This window comes from Rhinolophus hipposideros (genome assembly GCF_964194185.1).
Source record: "Rhinolophus hipposideros genome assembly, chromosome: 9".
NCBI lineage: Eukaryota > Metazoa > Chordata > Mammalia > Chiroptera > Rhinolophidae > Rhinolophus > Rhinolophus hipposideros.
Genome location: NC_138055.1, coordinates 387,523 through 403,866, shown reverse-complemented (window position 1 = coordinate 403,866; position 16,344 = coordinate 387,523). Strand labels below are relative to the sequence as shown.

General features: G+C 62.1%; 1 protein-coding gene across 18 annotated transcripts in view; it reads right to left on the bottom strand.

Moving 5' to 3' along the window:
• The window catches only part of PLXNB2 (plexin B2), a 28,619-nt gene extending 12,537 nt beyond the window's left edge, over nucleotides 1–16,082 (bottom strand). For 2 of the 18 annotated variants that reach the window (XM_081059449.1, XM_081059441.1), the window contains exons 1-5: nucleotides 15,989–16,081; nucleotides 5,168–5,221; nucleotides 4,959–5,080; nucleotides 4,708–4,760; nucleotides 54–1,143 (exon numbers count right to left, since the gene is read on the bottom strand). In XM_081059449.1, the coding sequence (XP_080915575.1) occupies nucleotides 54–1,130 (1,077 nt within the window). In that variant the 5' untranslated portion in view covers nucleotides 1,131–1,143; nucleotides 4,708–4,760; nucleotides 4,959–5,080; nucleotides 5,168–5,221; nucleotides 15,989–16,081. Of the gene's footprint in view, nucleotides 1–53; nucleotides 1,144–3,935; nucleotides 4,011–4,707; nucleotides 4,793–4,958; nucleotides 5,081–5,142; nucleotides 5,222–8,528; nucleotides 8,662–15,988 lie in introns of those variants that run through there. The other 16 variants (XM_081059437.1, XM_081059448.1, XM_081059450.1 and 13 more) reach the window with 13 other exon arrangements.
• Between the last annotated feature and the right edge of the window lie 262 nt (nucleotides 16,083–16,344).

The window sequence follows — 16,344 nt, the reverse complement described above, 5'->3', positions numbered from 1 at the left end:
AGCCACGCACACGTGTGGGGTCCAAGCCCGGGGATCCCGTGAAGGCCACGTACCAGCGTATGGCCGCCACACTGGATCTCGCCATGGAAGGGCTTGTAGAAGGTGTCCCGGCCGTCGTCCCGGGAACTTGTGTAGCAAGCATTGCGGTTGGCCTGCATCTTGGCGTGGACTGTGTCCAGCGGGAAGAGGCAGAGCCCTGCGCGAGGTCCCCCACCTCTCCGGCCATCCCTGCTGAAGACGGTATACAGCACCCTCTGGCCACTGCTGGACGTGGTCACAGAGGCTGCCAGGCAGGTGCTGAAGGCGGGAGCCTGGGGGTCGCTGGGGTCCAGGCAACGCAGGTCCATCTCCAGGTAGGAGTAGTAGAAGCCGTCCTGCTTGCACATGCGCGCCAGCAGCGTGCGGTTCTGGGGCGGGTGCTTGTCCTGCTGGTTAAACAGGAAGAAGACGTACAGGCCATCCTCAAAAGCGGCCACAAACTGCTGCGTGCTGGTGGACAGGTAGCCGGCCTTGTAGGTGGTGTGGTCTGTGTAGGCCTCGAAGGCTTCCCTGCCCTCAGTCCGGTCCAGCAGGCGGGTGCTCACAATGATGCCGTTGTCATGTGGCCCGTTGCCCTTGCCCACAAACAGCACGCGCTCGCCGTCGGGGCCGGTGGCGCTCACCAGCCCCACCGTGGCCACGCTCTCGTCATTGCTGGCCACGAAGGACTTCTCACCGCTGCCGTCCTCATAGAAGAGGCGTGTGGAGATGTTGCTCAGGGCACGCAGGGCACAGATGCCCTTAAAAAGGCTGCCACACTCGACGAGGCGCTTCCCCGGAGGATCGAGCAGCAGTAGCTGGTTGACGTTGTCCGTCAGCACGGCCTCATGGCACTGACTGGCCTCAATGGGTGGGGTGCATTTCTTATTGTCCAGGGCCGGGCCCGTGGCCACTTGCTGCTCCAGCTGCAGGTCAGCGCTCAGCTGGTAGAGGGCGTTCACCGCCCCCAGGTACACCACGCCCGACGTGTTGTCCACCACCAGGTGGTTCAGCTCCGTCTCACTGCGGAAGATGTCCAGCTGTCGAGGCCGCAGGCCCACACCTGTGCCCACCAGGCCCAGGAGGGTGAGGACCCAGAGCTGCAGTGCCATCACCCCTGGCGCCCTGTGGGAAGATAGAAGGCTCAGGGGAGCCCCAGCCTGGAGGACCTGCCCATGTACGGGAAGCCCCGCTTCGAAGGCCTCTCCAGGGCCCCCATTCCAGACCCTGCGCAAATGACCAGAACATGACAGGGAAGGGGTGTGGTTGCCCAGCGTGCCCTGAGTGCCCGGTCCCTCCCCTGCCTTTCCATGTGTGTGGCCAGGCACATCCACTGTCATCTCCAAGGAGACTATTTCCCAGCCTTCTCAGGAAGTTCACCCCGTAGTCTAACCTATGACCGGGGCCAGGCCACCACAGCTGCATGCTACAGGCATGAGTGTGGCTGCCCAGGAAGACTGTGCCCTGGCCCCCACCTCCAGGTTCTCAAAGCACCTGCAGGTCCACCTCCAGAGAGGCTCCCCGACTCACGCGTGTGCCCACCCCACATCCCACAACCCCGAGAGCTCCAGGTGACCTGAGAGGCACTGTCCCCAGAGCACGAGCCCCATCATAGGCTCAGGACATGCAAACAGGTGGACCACACTCCTTCCTACACCTGGCTCTCAGCACACAGTACAACCTGACGGGAACACACAGACCACAGCTGCAGCTGGAAGGGTGCTGGGGCCAGCAGTGTGGACCAGCAAAGGCACGGACTTTCTGCCTGCCCACTGGAGCTGCTCGGACCGCAGCCAGCCGGCCTCCACACCCACATCCCAAACCTCCCTGGCCCTCTCCACGCCCCTCTCCCTGGTGACCCAGCAGAGGAACGAGCACGGATCCAGAGTGAGCACCCAAATCTACCTGGAGGCTGTGCGGGGGTGCCACCTGCATGGCTGGGCAGGCGTGTCTGTGCAGGTGTCCACCTGAGCACACGTCCCTGCATGTATTCAGGTCCACATGTGTCATGTGTATCAGGGATCAGCTGTTAAGGCTGAGCCTAGGCTGAGGGTCCCAAATTGGAGGAGGGGCCCAAGGCCCAACAGGTAGACCCAGAACATACACGGTTCTCTCTCCCCAACTCAGGCAGGGCCATTCTGTCTCTAGGGCTCTGCCACCTTGGGGTAGCCTCACACTCCCACCCTCGGGACCCCACTCTGCCCTGATCAGAACCACTCCCAGCAGCCTCCAATGCCACCCCCACAGGCTTCCCTCTCCCATCTCTGGCCCGGCTATAACCTGCCCCAAGGGTGCCTGTGCCTGGCATGACATCCAGGGTAGCCCTGCCCATGCCACGTGCCCGAGTAGGGCTAGACCCAATGGATGGCACAGGGTAATGAAGGACCCGGACCTGGTCCCCCAGACTCTCGACAAGACCTACCCTCCTCCGCCAGAGTAGTGGGTACACCCTCTGCGGTGACCTCAGACATTTCCTCCCTGGATTTGCTCATTCCCTTGAGAAACAATTACTTTTCTCTTCTCCTTCAATGCCCCCTGCCCTGCATCCGTCTCCTCCAGGAAAGCAGCAAGGGGTCTGCTCTACTTTCTCTGGGGCCCTGGCTTTGGGCAAAGCTGCGTGTACTGGAACGTGCTGGCTTTTTCTCAGGGACCCTGTGATTCTCACATCAAGCCAGCTTCCATCTTTGCATGAACAACTGGGAAGCCCCCTCAGCTGGGCAGCTCCTGCCTCTGCAGAGAACCCTCACCTGCACTGGGGTGCTCAGTTCTTACCCAGACGCCGGAAGAGGCTACATGGAGGGTGTCCAGGCGACGAGGCAGCAGGGAATTGGGAAGGAGGCCCTTGTTGCCTGAGGGCAGAAGGCTGGGCAGTGCCAGGGGTAGGTGAAGGGGGCCCAAGAGAAGTGACCCCAGGCCTCACCAAGATGAGAGTCACCAGCTTGGGGAGAAGATGGTGGCTTGGTCAGGGTCAGGAAGATTTCACAAGCCCCTCAGGACTGTGTGGGCAGGATGGAAAATCCTCTGGTGTGGGGGCCCCTACCATCGCAGACTCCTCTCTGGGCTTGGTTGCTTGTCTAAGAGAGAGGACTCCTCAGTTGGGAGACCCCCAGAAGTGGAGCTGGGGAGCCCACGACATGCAGACACTGCACAGAGCGGCGCGCGCCGCAGCACAGGACGCTGGCGCACCAGCTGGTAGGCCTTTGCGCGCCCTCGCAAGCAGAAGACCTGGGCCGCGCTCACAGCCTCACAGCGGCTCCTGTCTGGGGGCGGGTCCTACAGCCCCGCCTCCTGGGATCGTCTGGGCCCAAAGTCCACATGCGGCGCCAACGCGACCGGGGGAGAGGGGGAAGGCACATTCAGGCCCCTAGGCCTCGAGCCCAGTCTGGTCTTCCCATCGGCCCAGCTCACTTGGTCGGTTGCGCCTCTGCCTCTTGGCTGTGGCTGCGGCCAGAGCTGGGAATGAATGGAATGTTCCCCGGCCAGGAGGGAGCTCCAGGGCGGGGCGGGGCGGGGCGGAGCAGGGCGGGGGTGGAGCCAGAGCCGCTCCGGAAGCCAGGCCACCACGGAGCAGCCCCCATTCACCTAGGTAAGACTCTGGGTGACCAGGCCCCTCTGCTTGTCTGAAGCATGAGGTCAGGATTTGAACCCAGAGCCGACCAAGTGAGCTGAAAGAGCGCCCAAGGTCAAAGCTGAGCTTTTTCGGCTTTTTCCCAGAGCTGAAAAAGCTCAGCTTTGACCTTGGGCGCTCTCTCAACCAGCTAGCTCACAGCTCTGTGGTCACTGCACATGAAAAGAATGCTCTGGGCTTCCTCTGGGTTAACAGTCCACTGAACCGAGTCCCCTAGGGTGAAAGCCCAGCCCTGTCCTCTGCCCTAGGGGCCCCCAGGGCTGGTACACCACAAGTGCTCAATGAATACCGTGTGTGTAGTCGAGGAGCTGGCCCAGACACCTCCATGCTGCTCCCTGTCCCGCTGCTCCCTGCCCCGAGGCCACTGTGGGTGGTGGACAGGTGGACAGAGTGAGGCTCAGACCCCCAGTGCTGAGCCCAGGCTGTCCAGGCTGGCAGGAGGGACTCGAGCCACACTCCACAGGCAGCTCCCCTCCACTTCCTGAACAAACAAAGCCTCAGGTGACCCGTCTGACCAGGCCCAGGAGCAAAGGGTGACCCACCTGACCAGAGGCATAGCTCAGGCCACCCGCTATTCATGAGGTGCCAGGCACAACCAGCAAAGCTTCCTGCCTCTGGTGTTCCTGGAATGGGCCCTTCCTGTTTTGAACACAGGCCTGGGACCACTGCTTACCAGGCAGCGGGGATTTCCTCAGGGGCACCGGACCGCCTTCTTCCTGGCTGAAGTCCAGAGGTGCACTTCCAAGAAGTCATACACGTTCCCAGCCGTAATGTTCCAGAACCCAGCGCTCCAATGCCCAAACATCACCCCAGTCTAATTGCAGAGCCCTCCCTGTGCGCCCCCCCCCCCACCAAGAAAAGCCTGGTCTCAGAGAACTGGGGGCCTGGCAGGAGCCCTCACGGCCAAGGCACTTGGCTTTGAACAGATGTGTACAAGCTGGCCCCGGCTGGAAGGACCAGAGCCTCAACACTATAAGCAGTAAGTGGGAGGCACCTCCAGCCTCACTGCCTGGCTGTAGCCCCTTACTGCCTTCCTCAGGTGGGGCCCAGCCCCCACTCACCGAGGTTCCAGTAGTCCAACTCAGTTTCTGCTCCGGGCTGGCATCAAAATTCTCTAGGAAGCAAAGGAGAGATTTGTGGTCTTATCTCAAGCTTGGCCTGCTTTCACCTGTCTCCTCTGCTCCATGTCTGGGGGGCGGGAAGCAGCTCATGGGACCCCATTTGGCCTCTGCCATCCTGGAGCAGGAGACCCCCAACCTCCTCTGCCTCCTCCATACCCCTAGCCCAGCACCGCATTGGGGTGCATACATACCCACTCGGTTTTTCCAGAATGCAAGCCGGATATGCCTCTCTCCTCTGCTCAAAAAAGGCAGAAGAAAAAAGGGGAAGGAACCATTTCTTCTCATTTTAAGTCTACTGGTATTGTCTGCCTTTCTAAATTAGGAACATATATGACTGTGATTAAAACAAAGATTGCTTTCAAAAAATGTGCATACCTCTGACCCCTGCAATTCCACTTACTGGCTGTGTGATCTTGGGCAAGTTACTTAACTTCTCTGTGCCTCATTTCTCCATCTGTGAAATGGAGACAGTCATAGTGAACAGCCCCCAGGGGTTTGTAAGGACTGAATGATTCATTCATGAAAAGCCTCAGGAGAGCTTGTTACACTGTAGCATTCAGCAGTTTGCTATTGTATCCTCTACTGGATAAACACCCAAGTATACCCACAGGGAGGACCTGTCTCAGGGAACTGTCCTTCTCAGCAAGGCTTATTATAGTGAAAATGTGGCAACCACCCAGCATCAGCGGACCCTGAAAAACCATGGAACCAACGCAGATGGGTGATCTGTGCAGACCCCCATGGGGCCCAGGATTCCAGGTATGTCCATGGGTGTCCATGTGAGCACACAGGGTTTAACTGCTAAAAAGTTCTAGAAAGAAGCCTTCATCCAAATTGAAAAGTGTGGTGAAGTCTGGGGGAAGGGAAGAGGGCGCTAGGACAGCAAAGTAACATCATCTGTCACTTTTTGAACAATTTTATACAAATATGTTCATGTATTACTTGACTAACTGACAAGAGGTGTACATAATAACAGTTGTGTCCCCCCCACCCCAGCTCCACTCAGCCTCAGAATGTAGCTTTCCAGGCCCTCAGTGCCTCCCCCCAATCTCTCCTGGCCTGTCCCAGCCCCGCCCCACTCTCCCATCCAGGCTCAGACACTGACCCCAGCTCGCATCTCAAACACCCCTTCACCAGGATAAGGCCCTGCGCCCCAGGGTGCTCCACATGCCCTATGTAACACGCTCCCCAACCTGCTCACCTCCCCCCATCCCTGGAGAGCAGGACCCAGGGGATGGACATGTGGTGGGTCCAAGGGGGACAGGGGCCTTGTGCACACAGGCACTTCCCTGCAGCAGGACATTCCTCTGGCATCCTCTGCCCCTGGCTGAGCAGGAAAGGGTTAACCTGGAGCCCTGGGAGTGGGGGTGGGGGGTGTCCTTTTGCCCTGGGCACTCAAGGCAGCCTTTGTGAAAGGCAATCAGGGGCCAAGCACCCGAATGGCAGGGCATGCCGACCTGCCACCTCAAAGGGACATCATGCAGTCTCCATGTGCCCATGCCAGCAGCCTCCTCCAGCCCCTCAACTTCTCCCGATGGCATGCCCCGGGGTCCCCAGCCCCCACCTTCCACTGGCCCAGGGCCCTGGTGGTGCGTGCGCCTGCTGCAGGCAAGACCATGGGGGAGGGCCTCTTCCAAGGGACATCTTCCTGAGCCCACACGTCCCCATCCCCCACAGCCACCCCACCAGGGACCTGCCCTGAGTGACCCACTGACCAGGCTGGGCCCACTTCTTAGACCCTTCCAAGAGGCAGCCTGTGGATTTCTCCTCCCAACACCAGGCTCCTCCAGCAAACATTTCCAGCAGAATGAAACCTGGACTGTCTCCTCCTCGGCCACCCCAATCCTAGGGCCTTTCCTAACCCCAGGGTGCCTCTGCTCTCAGCCACTCAGTCCTGGCCCCCAGCTTCTCCCACCTTGTCCTCCCGCCCCAATAGCCAGCCTTTACCTCCAGCTCTCAGGAGGGCCCAGTGGCCCGAGGCCACAGCTAGCCCCCACCCCACAGCCACACAGCTGCTCGGAGGGGCCTCAAAGAGCAGCACTCTGGAGCCAGATCATTGGGTTCAAACCCCAGCTCTGTCACTTTCTACCTGAGTTATGTGGGCTTTTTACAAAGCCACACTGCCTCAGTTTCTCCATGTGTAATATGGGGGTGATAAGAGCACAGATCTCAATGGGTGGCCATTCAGTGTGAGTGAACCTATGTGTGGAAATCCTTACAAGCTGTGCCTGCAGTGGAAGAGGCACTCATATGGTCAGCACGTCTCTGCTTTTGCTGTTTCTCCTAGAAAACTCCTACCCATCCCGAGAACCCCACCCTGACCCAGCCCTGCAGGACTATCACTCATCCTCTGTGCTAGTCTCTGATGGGCCCTCCATGAGCAAGGTCTAAACACAGGATCTGGCCAGCTGGGCACCTGTGGGTCTGAGCCCAGTGAGCCAGGAAGGGGCTGACACATAATGGGGGGAGCAGAAAGCCCACATGACCCCTGCAGTGGCCCCCAAATCTCACACACACAGTGGTGTCTGCCCCTCCCCCGCCACCCCCAGCCAGAGCACTGATGAGTGACAGGGGACTGCCCCAAAAGCCCAGGGCTGTCCCCCACACCCCATACTGTGTGGGAAGCAGTATGAGCCCCTTGCCACCTGCGTCACCTGGGTCACCTACTCAGGGTCCATCTTCCTCTAACCAGTAGCTGCCAGGCCCCTTGCACTGGAGGGTTCTGCCCCACCCCAACAGGAAAAGGTAAACAGGAGGTGCCTGAAGAGGAAGGGCATAATCCTGGCTCCAGACCAGGCCCCAGGGCTGTGATTGTCCCATTCCTCAGGCCTCTGCCCCACCTGGAGGTGGGCTCTGGGGTGTGGGCTAGAGTCAGGGTTCTTTCCATGTCTCTATTTTCAAGCAAACACAGACTGAGCAATTTCTGGTGGCTGAGAAAAACTTGAGACCATAGTTTCAAACCAAAACAAGGGAAAGCAGGCAGGCTCAATGGACGAGGCATCCAGCCTGGGGGCTGCGCTAGGCCAGGCCAGCCAGCCTATGGGCTCAGGAAGGGAACCCAGACCAGGCTGGGACCGACAGGACCGGTGCGTGGAAGAGGGGCCCACAGACCAAGATGGGGACACAGGCACCGACAGACAGGCGAGGGCTCAGCCAGGTAGGACAGGTCCAGATGGGTACAGCTACCGCCCCCCACCCCAAGCCAGACGGTGTGTGTCTGGAGGGTCCTAGCACTATGTGGAGGGCACTAGGGACCCCCAATGAGGTGAGGGAGCTAATGCCTGACAGAGAGGGTAGGGGCCGTGCCCCCACCAGTACAGGAAAAGGGGCACCGGAGGGTGAGCGGCTGTCCTCCCCTCGGCTGCCAAAGAGCGAGGAGGCGGTAGGAGCCGCCCCTCCCCCGCCGGGCCTCAGCTCTCGCCACTAAAATGCAAATCTGCAATTAGCCGGGAGCGTTAAACAAAACAGGAGACAAAACAGGAGACAAAACAGCCGACAGCTCGCACCTCCGCCTCCGTTTTCCAAACGAGCGCGAAGGGGGTACCTGCCGGGGTGGGGTCGTGGCCCGGGTCAGAGTTCGGCTCCCCGCCGGTGCGGACTGTCCGGCGCGCCCCTCCGGGCCAGGCCGGGTGGCAGAGCCCCTCCCGCGGCGCCGGCGCCGCCAGGCTCCCCGGGGAGCGACCGGGGCCGCGGCAGCTCCTGGGCGCCTCCCCGCCCCCCGCCACTCGGAGGGGAACTCGTGCGCACAGCGCGGGCCTCACCGGGGACCTCCAGCGACGACGACGGCGGCGGACACGGGGCAAGGGGAGGGTCCCCGCGGAGCGCTCACCTGGAGTCTGGCACCGCCGGGGGCACCGCCGGCCATTACCTGTCTTAGTTCTCTCGGCTCCGCCCCCAGCCCCAAGGGTCAGTCCCCTCACTCCGCTACCGCCCAATCACGCAAGACTGGTTCCAGCGGTAGCCAGAAAGGGGCTGGGCGTGCGCGACATGACTCACCCTGGGGGAAAGGCCAAACCCTCAGAGCACGGCTACCTGGAAGCAGGGTGGAGGCTGGGCGGGGCTCTGGGGAAAGACTGACGTCCTAGCCTGAGCCTCGGGTCAGCGCCACCAGAGCCTCCCACAGGACCCCTCCCAGGTATAGGATGTCACCACCCCCCTCCCAACAGCCCTGGCTTCTGGGGCCGCGTCCCTCCCTCTACCAACCACCCTAGACTGTGGGCCAGATTGCCCATCCCCAGCCCCGGCTCTGGGTCCCAGCATAAAAAGTCACTTATGTGACAGGTGGCAATGAGGTCACAGACCCAAAACCCAAGGTCAAAGGGAGTGTGCCCAGAGAGACCCCACCTCCTGATGCCATGGCCACCCCAGCCTGGGTCAGACAGCCCCACCCCTGCAGCCTCTGACGCTGCTTCCCCGGGTGTATGTCAGGCCCCTTTGAGGCCTTAGGTCGCTGTCACCAGGGTATCTGCATCTAGCCCTTGTCCTCAGGGTCTCCAGAGCTCAACTGGCCAAGCCCAAGGGCCCCCCTCCCATTGTGACAGCTGCAGCCTCTGGTTGTGACAGCCCACCTAGACTGAGAGCCCCTGCGGCCAGCCGGTAATCTCGGGTCTCTCTCCCGGCTGTCACTGCCTAGCACACTGCTGCCTAACATGGCAAGGTGGCTGAGAAAAACTTGAGACCACAGTTTTAATAAATTCCTCTGTTACTCCAGAAGAATCACGTGGGCCCTGCCTGTAGCCTCAGCCTCCTGGGTCTTCCTGGCCTTCAGGGCAGGAGGAAGGTGGGATTTGGCAGGATCTGAAGCTGTCCCGCACACCCCCAGGCAGCCCCTCCCGAGTCCCCTGCACCCTTGTGGGCCTCTCCCTGGCCTCCCCCTGCAGCCTCTCCATGGCGCCCTCCTCCAGAGCGGAACACATTCTCCATTGACTTCCCTCTGCTTGTGGGGAACACCCAAATTGGGGCCCGATGATCTACCCCATCTGCTCAGCCCAAAGCCCCTGAGAACTTCTTGTGTGCTGGAGACATGGGAACAAGTCCACACCCTCTGTGTGCTGGGACATGGGGCCCCACAAGTTGGGCCCCAGCAGCTTGACTGGCCCTGGTACACAGCGAATGGCCTCAGTCCATACTTGTTGAATAGATGAAAAGGATGGGACTGGCACTTAAGCAGGTGTGCACATTCTCCCCAGATAACCTCTCCAGTAGACAGCTGTAGTCGCACTGAGAGAGAGGAAGAGGGGCTGGGGCTGGTAACAGGAGGGATGGATGCTACAGGGCGTCCAAAGCACAAATGAGGCCTCCTGCCCTGGCTGCAGCAAGAAGAGCGGAGCCCAGCCACAGAAGGGGTTGCCCTGTGCATAGCTGAGTGCCCTACCCCCACATCCAAGCTGGGAGAGCCTGTGGGCCATCCTGTGGGCATCTGGGGCTGTGTCTGCCCACCTGCCCCACCGATGAGCTGCCCCCACTCATCTCCCCTTTTGCAGGCTCACCTCCCACAGCTGGCTGGATGCTGCTGGCCTGGGCAGCCTGAGGCTCATGGCAGCTGCAGCTGGCCCAGCACCAGCCCCCACCCAGAGCCCCATTCCCAGGCCGTGTGCAGAAGGTGGGGGTGGGCGTGGGGGGCTGACGGGTGAGGGCGTGAGCAAGTGAGGAGCAGGCAAGGCCTGTAATCTCCCCGTCAGTCTGTCAGCGCCTCAGCGGTCACCCCAGGCCCGGCTCCTCCATCACAGCTGAACCCCACAATTAGCCTGGGGCACTGTGCCAAGTGAGCACGCCAGCCACCACTCACATACACGTGATCACACATGTGCAGACGCCCAAATGTGTGATGTAGATGGGGACCCTGCCAACTGGGTCCTGCCCCAATACTCAGACTGTCCCAAAGACAGAGCCCACAGAGGTACCCCAGTCCCAGGCACTTGGGCTGTGAGGGGCTAGGGGTGGGAGGGGTCTCGGCAGTCCCAGCACTGGGTCAGCCCAGAATGCCCAGAGAGGCTGACAGGACCGGCAGAGCTAGGCAGGCCTGCAGCAGGCCTGGAGAAAGGGCTGTGTGTGGGAATTGTGGGGGCAGGCCCACCTGTGCAGAGGAAAAGCACAGGACAGTGCAAGTGTCCCGTGCAAGCGAGGTCAGGGTCCTAGCAAGGTGCCCAATGCTTGGGGTGCTGGGCAGGGCCTGGAGGCCAGGCTGGAGTGGGGCAGTGGGCAGGGACCCACAGGAGAAAATGCTAGGACTTTGGGAGGACAGAGTCCAGGAACTACCAGTGAGGAGATGCCCAGCTCAGAGTGAGGCAGGGCTGTCAGTGGGTCGTGATGGGGGGCAAGGTGGCCAGCACGGCACTAGGAGGGAGCCCCCAGCTCCCTGGGGCCAGGCCCAGCCCCTTCCCACCCAGGTGCTCACTCAGTTGAGCGAGGAGCTGCCATACACAGGAGAGGGGTGGGACAGGGGCCACCTCCAGGAAGCACTACTGGGTCTGGGGGACAGACCTGCCTGGGCCTCCCCCTCGTCTTTCTCTTTGGGCTCCCATCTCCCATCCTGATGTCCCTTCCTGGTCCTGAGGTACCTCAGGGTGGTCCCCCAAATCAGGCCTGGTGCCAGATGGTGGTGGGGAAACCAAGCCCCTCAAGTCCCCTGGCCGGTCTGGGGGGCAGATCCAAGGTGAGAGGGGGCAGATGGGCCACGCTGGAGACCCTCCCTCCCACAACCCACCCTCAGCCCTGCCAACATGCACAGCTTAACCTAACATGGCGTTTCCCACGTCTGGGAGGGAGAGAAACAGCTCGAGAGAAGGTCCCTCCTTCCCTCCCTCCAAAGCAGGCCCCCAGTTCTGAAAACACATGGGGTGGGGGTGGGGGTCTAGAACCCCACGTGGGCCCAGAGCCGCAACCTCTAATTGGTCCTCAAGCCCACCTCTCCATAGCTGGGCCTCCACGCTGCCCAGATCACCCCATGGCCAAGCTACCACCCCACGGCCATAGCCTCCCTTGCACTCCCAAGACAGATCCACACTCAGGGCTATTCCCAGGCTCCTACCCAGCACCCTTCCCCCAGCACTCGAAGACCCAGGTAAGGACAGCACCAGCCCCAGGTGGGCACCAAGCCAATCACCCTCTTCCCACTGTCACCCACACTGCCCACAGCACATCCTGCTGTGGCCTCAGCAGCCAGCAGGGTGCCTGGAGGGGAGCCAGTGGCGCCCCCAGCAAGCCCCCAATCCACCCCATGGGCCACGCACAGATGGCTCAGGGGCCCTAGACAGGAGCGGAAGGCCAGCTGGGGAGACCGCCCGGGCCCTACACAGGGCCAGCCAGCTGGAAGCATCCCGGCCGGAACCTTCCAGGTCGGGAGCAGGCGCCCCTGCCTGGCTGCTCTGTTGACACAGGTGTCTCCTCAAAGGCTGACATCACACTTTTTCCCTCTTTCTTGCTTTTCCTGAGGGGGCCCAGCGAGGGCAGCATAAGGCACTGAGCTCTGAGTGCACAGGCCACTGTGCCTCTCAGCCTAGAGCCCCCCGTGGGAACTGCTGGCCAGAGGGGGGCCCAGGCGTCTGGGCTCCATACCTGGAAGTGACATGTCCAGCGCAGGGCTGAAGGCAGGGCTGGGGTCAGAACCCAGGCTACATCCAAAAGGCCTCCCTCCCCTCCCCTGCCCTCCTATGGTGGCCCCCACACCCACTCAGGCCAGGGCTGCCACCTAGATGGGGAACTGCCCACTTTCAGAAGTCACACAATCTCAGGGGATAAGGAGAGGGTGTGGGCACCAAGCTAAGCAGCAGTGCACAGCTGAGACACCAGGCACTCCAGTGGGCAGAAGCGACAGGGGGAGGGGGGCAGCAGTGGGTGGGCCAGTGTGGGCCAGTCTGTGTGTGTGGAGGGGCTCCTGACAGGGCAACAAGCGTGGGAAATAGAAACCCCAGCTTCAGGTCCAGGCCAGCCCTGCTCCTCCCCATGACACAGACATTGCAGTGGGGTCCCAGGGGGCAGGGTAGGCATGAGCAGCCTGGCCACCATCCCTGGCTACTCAGGCTCCATCTGGGGGACTGGGTCCAGTCACCATGACAGGTTCCTGAGAATCAGAACACAATAATGAAGACCCCACGCTGGTAGGCCCTGGCAGTCAGCTGGGAGTCGAGCCCTCATACCCCTGGAGAGAGGGGCAGGGGCAGCAGGATGTGAAACCCCTGAGGGGAAGAAGTAGAGGAACCACAGGCCTTCGAAGGGACAGAAAAGGGAACACAGATACTGCTCCCCTTTCAGCCCCCACCCCACAGTCAATTCCAGACCACTTGTCCCACTTCCCTCAGCCTGTAATTTGAGAGCAAAGACAATTAGTGAGAAGCCCCACCCCAAACACAGGTAGCCATTAGCCTCTGGGGGAGGGACTCTACCCAGCCCCCACCCCCAACTAGTGAGTGAACCTGCCTCCAGCTCAGAAGGAGTGCAGGCGGGGGACCTCTCCCCCTTCCACTGGCCAGCCAGGATAGCTCACCTCCTTCTCTCCACCGCTGGCCCCCAGCTTTACTGGGCTCCTCAACAGGGAACACAAGCTTATTCCCCACCCAAGAGGCTAAGGCGGGGGTGGGGGGGGCGGCTATTGTTGCTGCAGCAAGAAGGACTGTGGCATGACAGGAATAAGGACTTCCTGCTCACAGATGGCAGAGGGCCTGGCGCCTCAGTGGGGCCTTGCCCAAATCAGACAAACGGCCACCTGGGGACACTGGGACCCACAGCCTCTCCCCACCAGGTATCCCCTGCCACACCCAATGTCCCAGGAGGGCATCGGTCTGGCCCCAGGATGTGGGCACAAGTTAGGGAACAGGATACCATGATGTCCCCAGAATGGCCTCGGTCCTGGGATGGCGCAAGTACCTGCAACCTAGCCCTCCTGAGGAGAGAGGCCCTATGTGCCATCTGGACCCCTCCCCAGGCTGCCAGCCCACCCCAGTGCCTTCCAATCCAATCTCTTCCCCTCACTCGCCTGGGCTGGGGCCAGGCTCCTGGGCTTCCTGCACTCCATCCCAGTCCCAGCTGCCAGCTCAAACTCTTCAGTGGCGTCCCCACAGGGGTGCCAGGTGCATGGCTACAAGCACACACAGCAAGGACCCAGGGAGCCCACCTGGCAGAGGCAGTGCCTCCCATGGTCCTTCCCAGGGACCAGCTAAGGGCCCCAGCCCCTCAACTGTGGGACCAGCTAAAAGGGCTGTATGGAGAGGGGGCGAGAGCAGGGTGAGATCTGGGCTATCAGAGGAACTTAGAGGGAGGCTGTGTGTCAGCTGCTGGTCAGTGGGCCAGTCAGGGGGCAAGCGTGTGGCCTGAGCTTCAGCCCAGAGCTTCAGCCCAGTGCCCCACCCTAAGCAGCTTCAGTCTCACCCCACCCACTCTGCACACCTTATCAGGTTTGCGTAAGGCGCCCAAGGTGTGTCCCTGAGCCTGGCTCTGGAGGGTGGCCTCCAGCTGGACCCCATGGGCAGGCCCAGGGCCCTTCCTACCCCACAGCCTCAGCCTCCCCCAGACTCGCTCAGCAGGCCCTGCTGGGGCCCTATTGCAACCCAGGGTGAGGCATCCCCTCCAACCCCGCCCCCAACCGGTCTTGGGGGGAGGAGAGTAGGGCTGCCCGGACTTGCCCAACCCTCCCTTCTGGGAGGCTCTCAACCCACGGCTCCGGAAGTGGATCCCTCTCCCAGGCTGCAGCCTCCCCTCTTGGGTGGCTGGACACGGCTGGATAATCCAAAATAATTCCTTCTTGGCAGGCGGCCGGCGGGGGAGGGGGACTACATTCCAAGCCCTGTTTTTCTCAGTGACTTCCCTCCCTTCCTGGGGCAAGGAACTCCTGGCCAGGCCTCAGGCCTCCCCTCAGACTGAGGGGGCCCCCAGAAGGTATGGCGAGAGGAGGGAGGAGGTACAAGCCCACCTGCTTCTGCTCAGTCTTCTCTGGGAATTCCTGGAAGCTGACAGGCCACAGAAAACCCCCAGCAGGCCCGGCGGGGTCCATGCGGCCCTCCACCTCAGAGCAGAAGGGGGTGGCCCCTCCTACCAGCTGCCCAACTCAGACTATCCACTGGCTCTGCCCTCCATGCCAGGCTCACAGTCTTCCCTTCTGGGCTGCCTTGCTCTCTCACTGCACAGGGTGCCGTCCCAGGTGGGCAGGTAGCAGGGGTTGAAGTTAGACATGAAACAGGGAGCACCCCAGGGCAGGCACGGGTCCAGAGAGCCCCTCAGACCCCAGAACATCCCACCAGCTTTGGGGCCTAGCCCACCCCCAGTCATGACCCCCACCACAGGCCGTGGTGAGCACAGGGGGACAGACCCCTTCCTTTTCCAAGTTGCTGGGGAGAGAAGCTCAACGACATAGCAGGAAGCTCTGGGGCTGGTGAGCTCAGAGACCCCCCAACCCCCAGCCAATCAGCCAAGTAGCCTGAGCAGAGGGGCTGGAAAGGCCCATCCAAGAAGGCTTCCTGCAGGAGGAGGCATGCCAGGGTGCAAGGCCAGAGGGTGAGGGGCAGGGCCCAAGGTGTTCACCCAAACACCACACAACAAACTACAACAGCACCTGTCCCAGCGGCCCTGGGAACAAGCAGACCCCAGGACACCAGGATTTTCCGGGAACTGGTGCTGGGCTCTCCTAGTCCCAAGCCAGAGCCCTGCACTACCTTCCAGCCCCCCAGGAGCAGCCCAGGCCCTCCTCACAAGGAACCCCAGGCGGTGTGGGGGCTGCCCAGGCCTGACGAAGACCCAGCCCCCTGAGGAGAGCCGGGCTTGGCCACCCTAACACCAAGGCTGGGTGGATGGGCGGGGTGGGTGCCGGCAGCTCTTGCACAACAGGGACTATCTTGGCCCTGGGACGGATCTCGGTGGCTGGAGAGATGGGGAGCATGGGCGCGGAGGGAGGGTCGGGAACCAGAAGGGCAGTGAGAGGCTCCAGAGGGACCCGGGCGGCGGGAGAGGGCGCCGCGCGCTGCGGGGGACCCTCGGCTGGGCTAGGCCCGCTCAGCCCCCGCCCCCGGCGCCGCAGTCCTCGAGGATCACCAGAAAGGGCGTGGGGCAGGAGCGGCCCGGCCCTGCCGAATGGACAAACGGCTGCCGCGGCCCGAGTCACCCTCCGCGGAGCGGCAGCTACCCGAGTCCCCGCGCCCCGAGTGCGGAAGGCAGGGGCAGAGTGGAGCTAACGGCGAAGCCCCCCGACCAGCGTGGCCACTCCGCGGGCCCTGTACCCCGATTTCGGTACCTGCAAGTCAGCCGCCAAGATTCGATGGCGCCGGAGCCTCGATCGGCGCTGCGCTGCGGCCCGTGCGGCTGCCATGGAGACGGGCCTTTGTGTGGCCGAGGAGGGGCCGGAGCGCGGGAGCAGAGAGAGGCCCCGCCCCCGAAGGGGAAGGGGAGGGCGGAGGGGGAGGGGCGGGAGGAGGGGGAGGGAGGGCGGGGCCGACTGGGCGCTCCCCGCGGGCCCCCGCGCCCCCGCCCGCAGTGGGTGCGCCGCAGCGCGGAGGAGTTGCAGTCCGGCTCGGACCCAGATCTGCGCCAGGCAGCGAGCGCCCCTCGGCCTCGTCACCATCCCGGGAGCGCCCCGGGCCACAGGGGAGC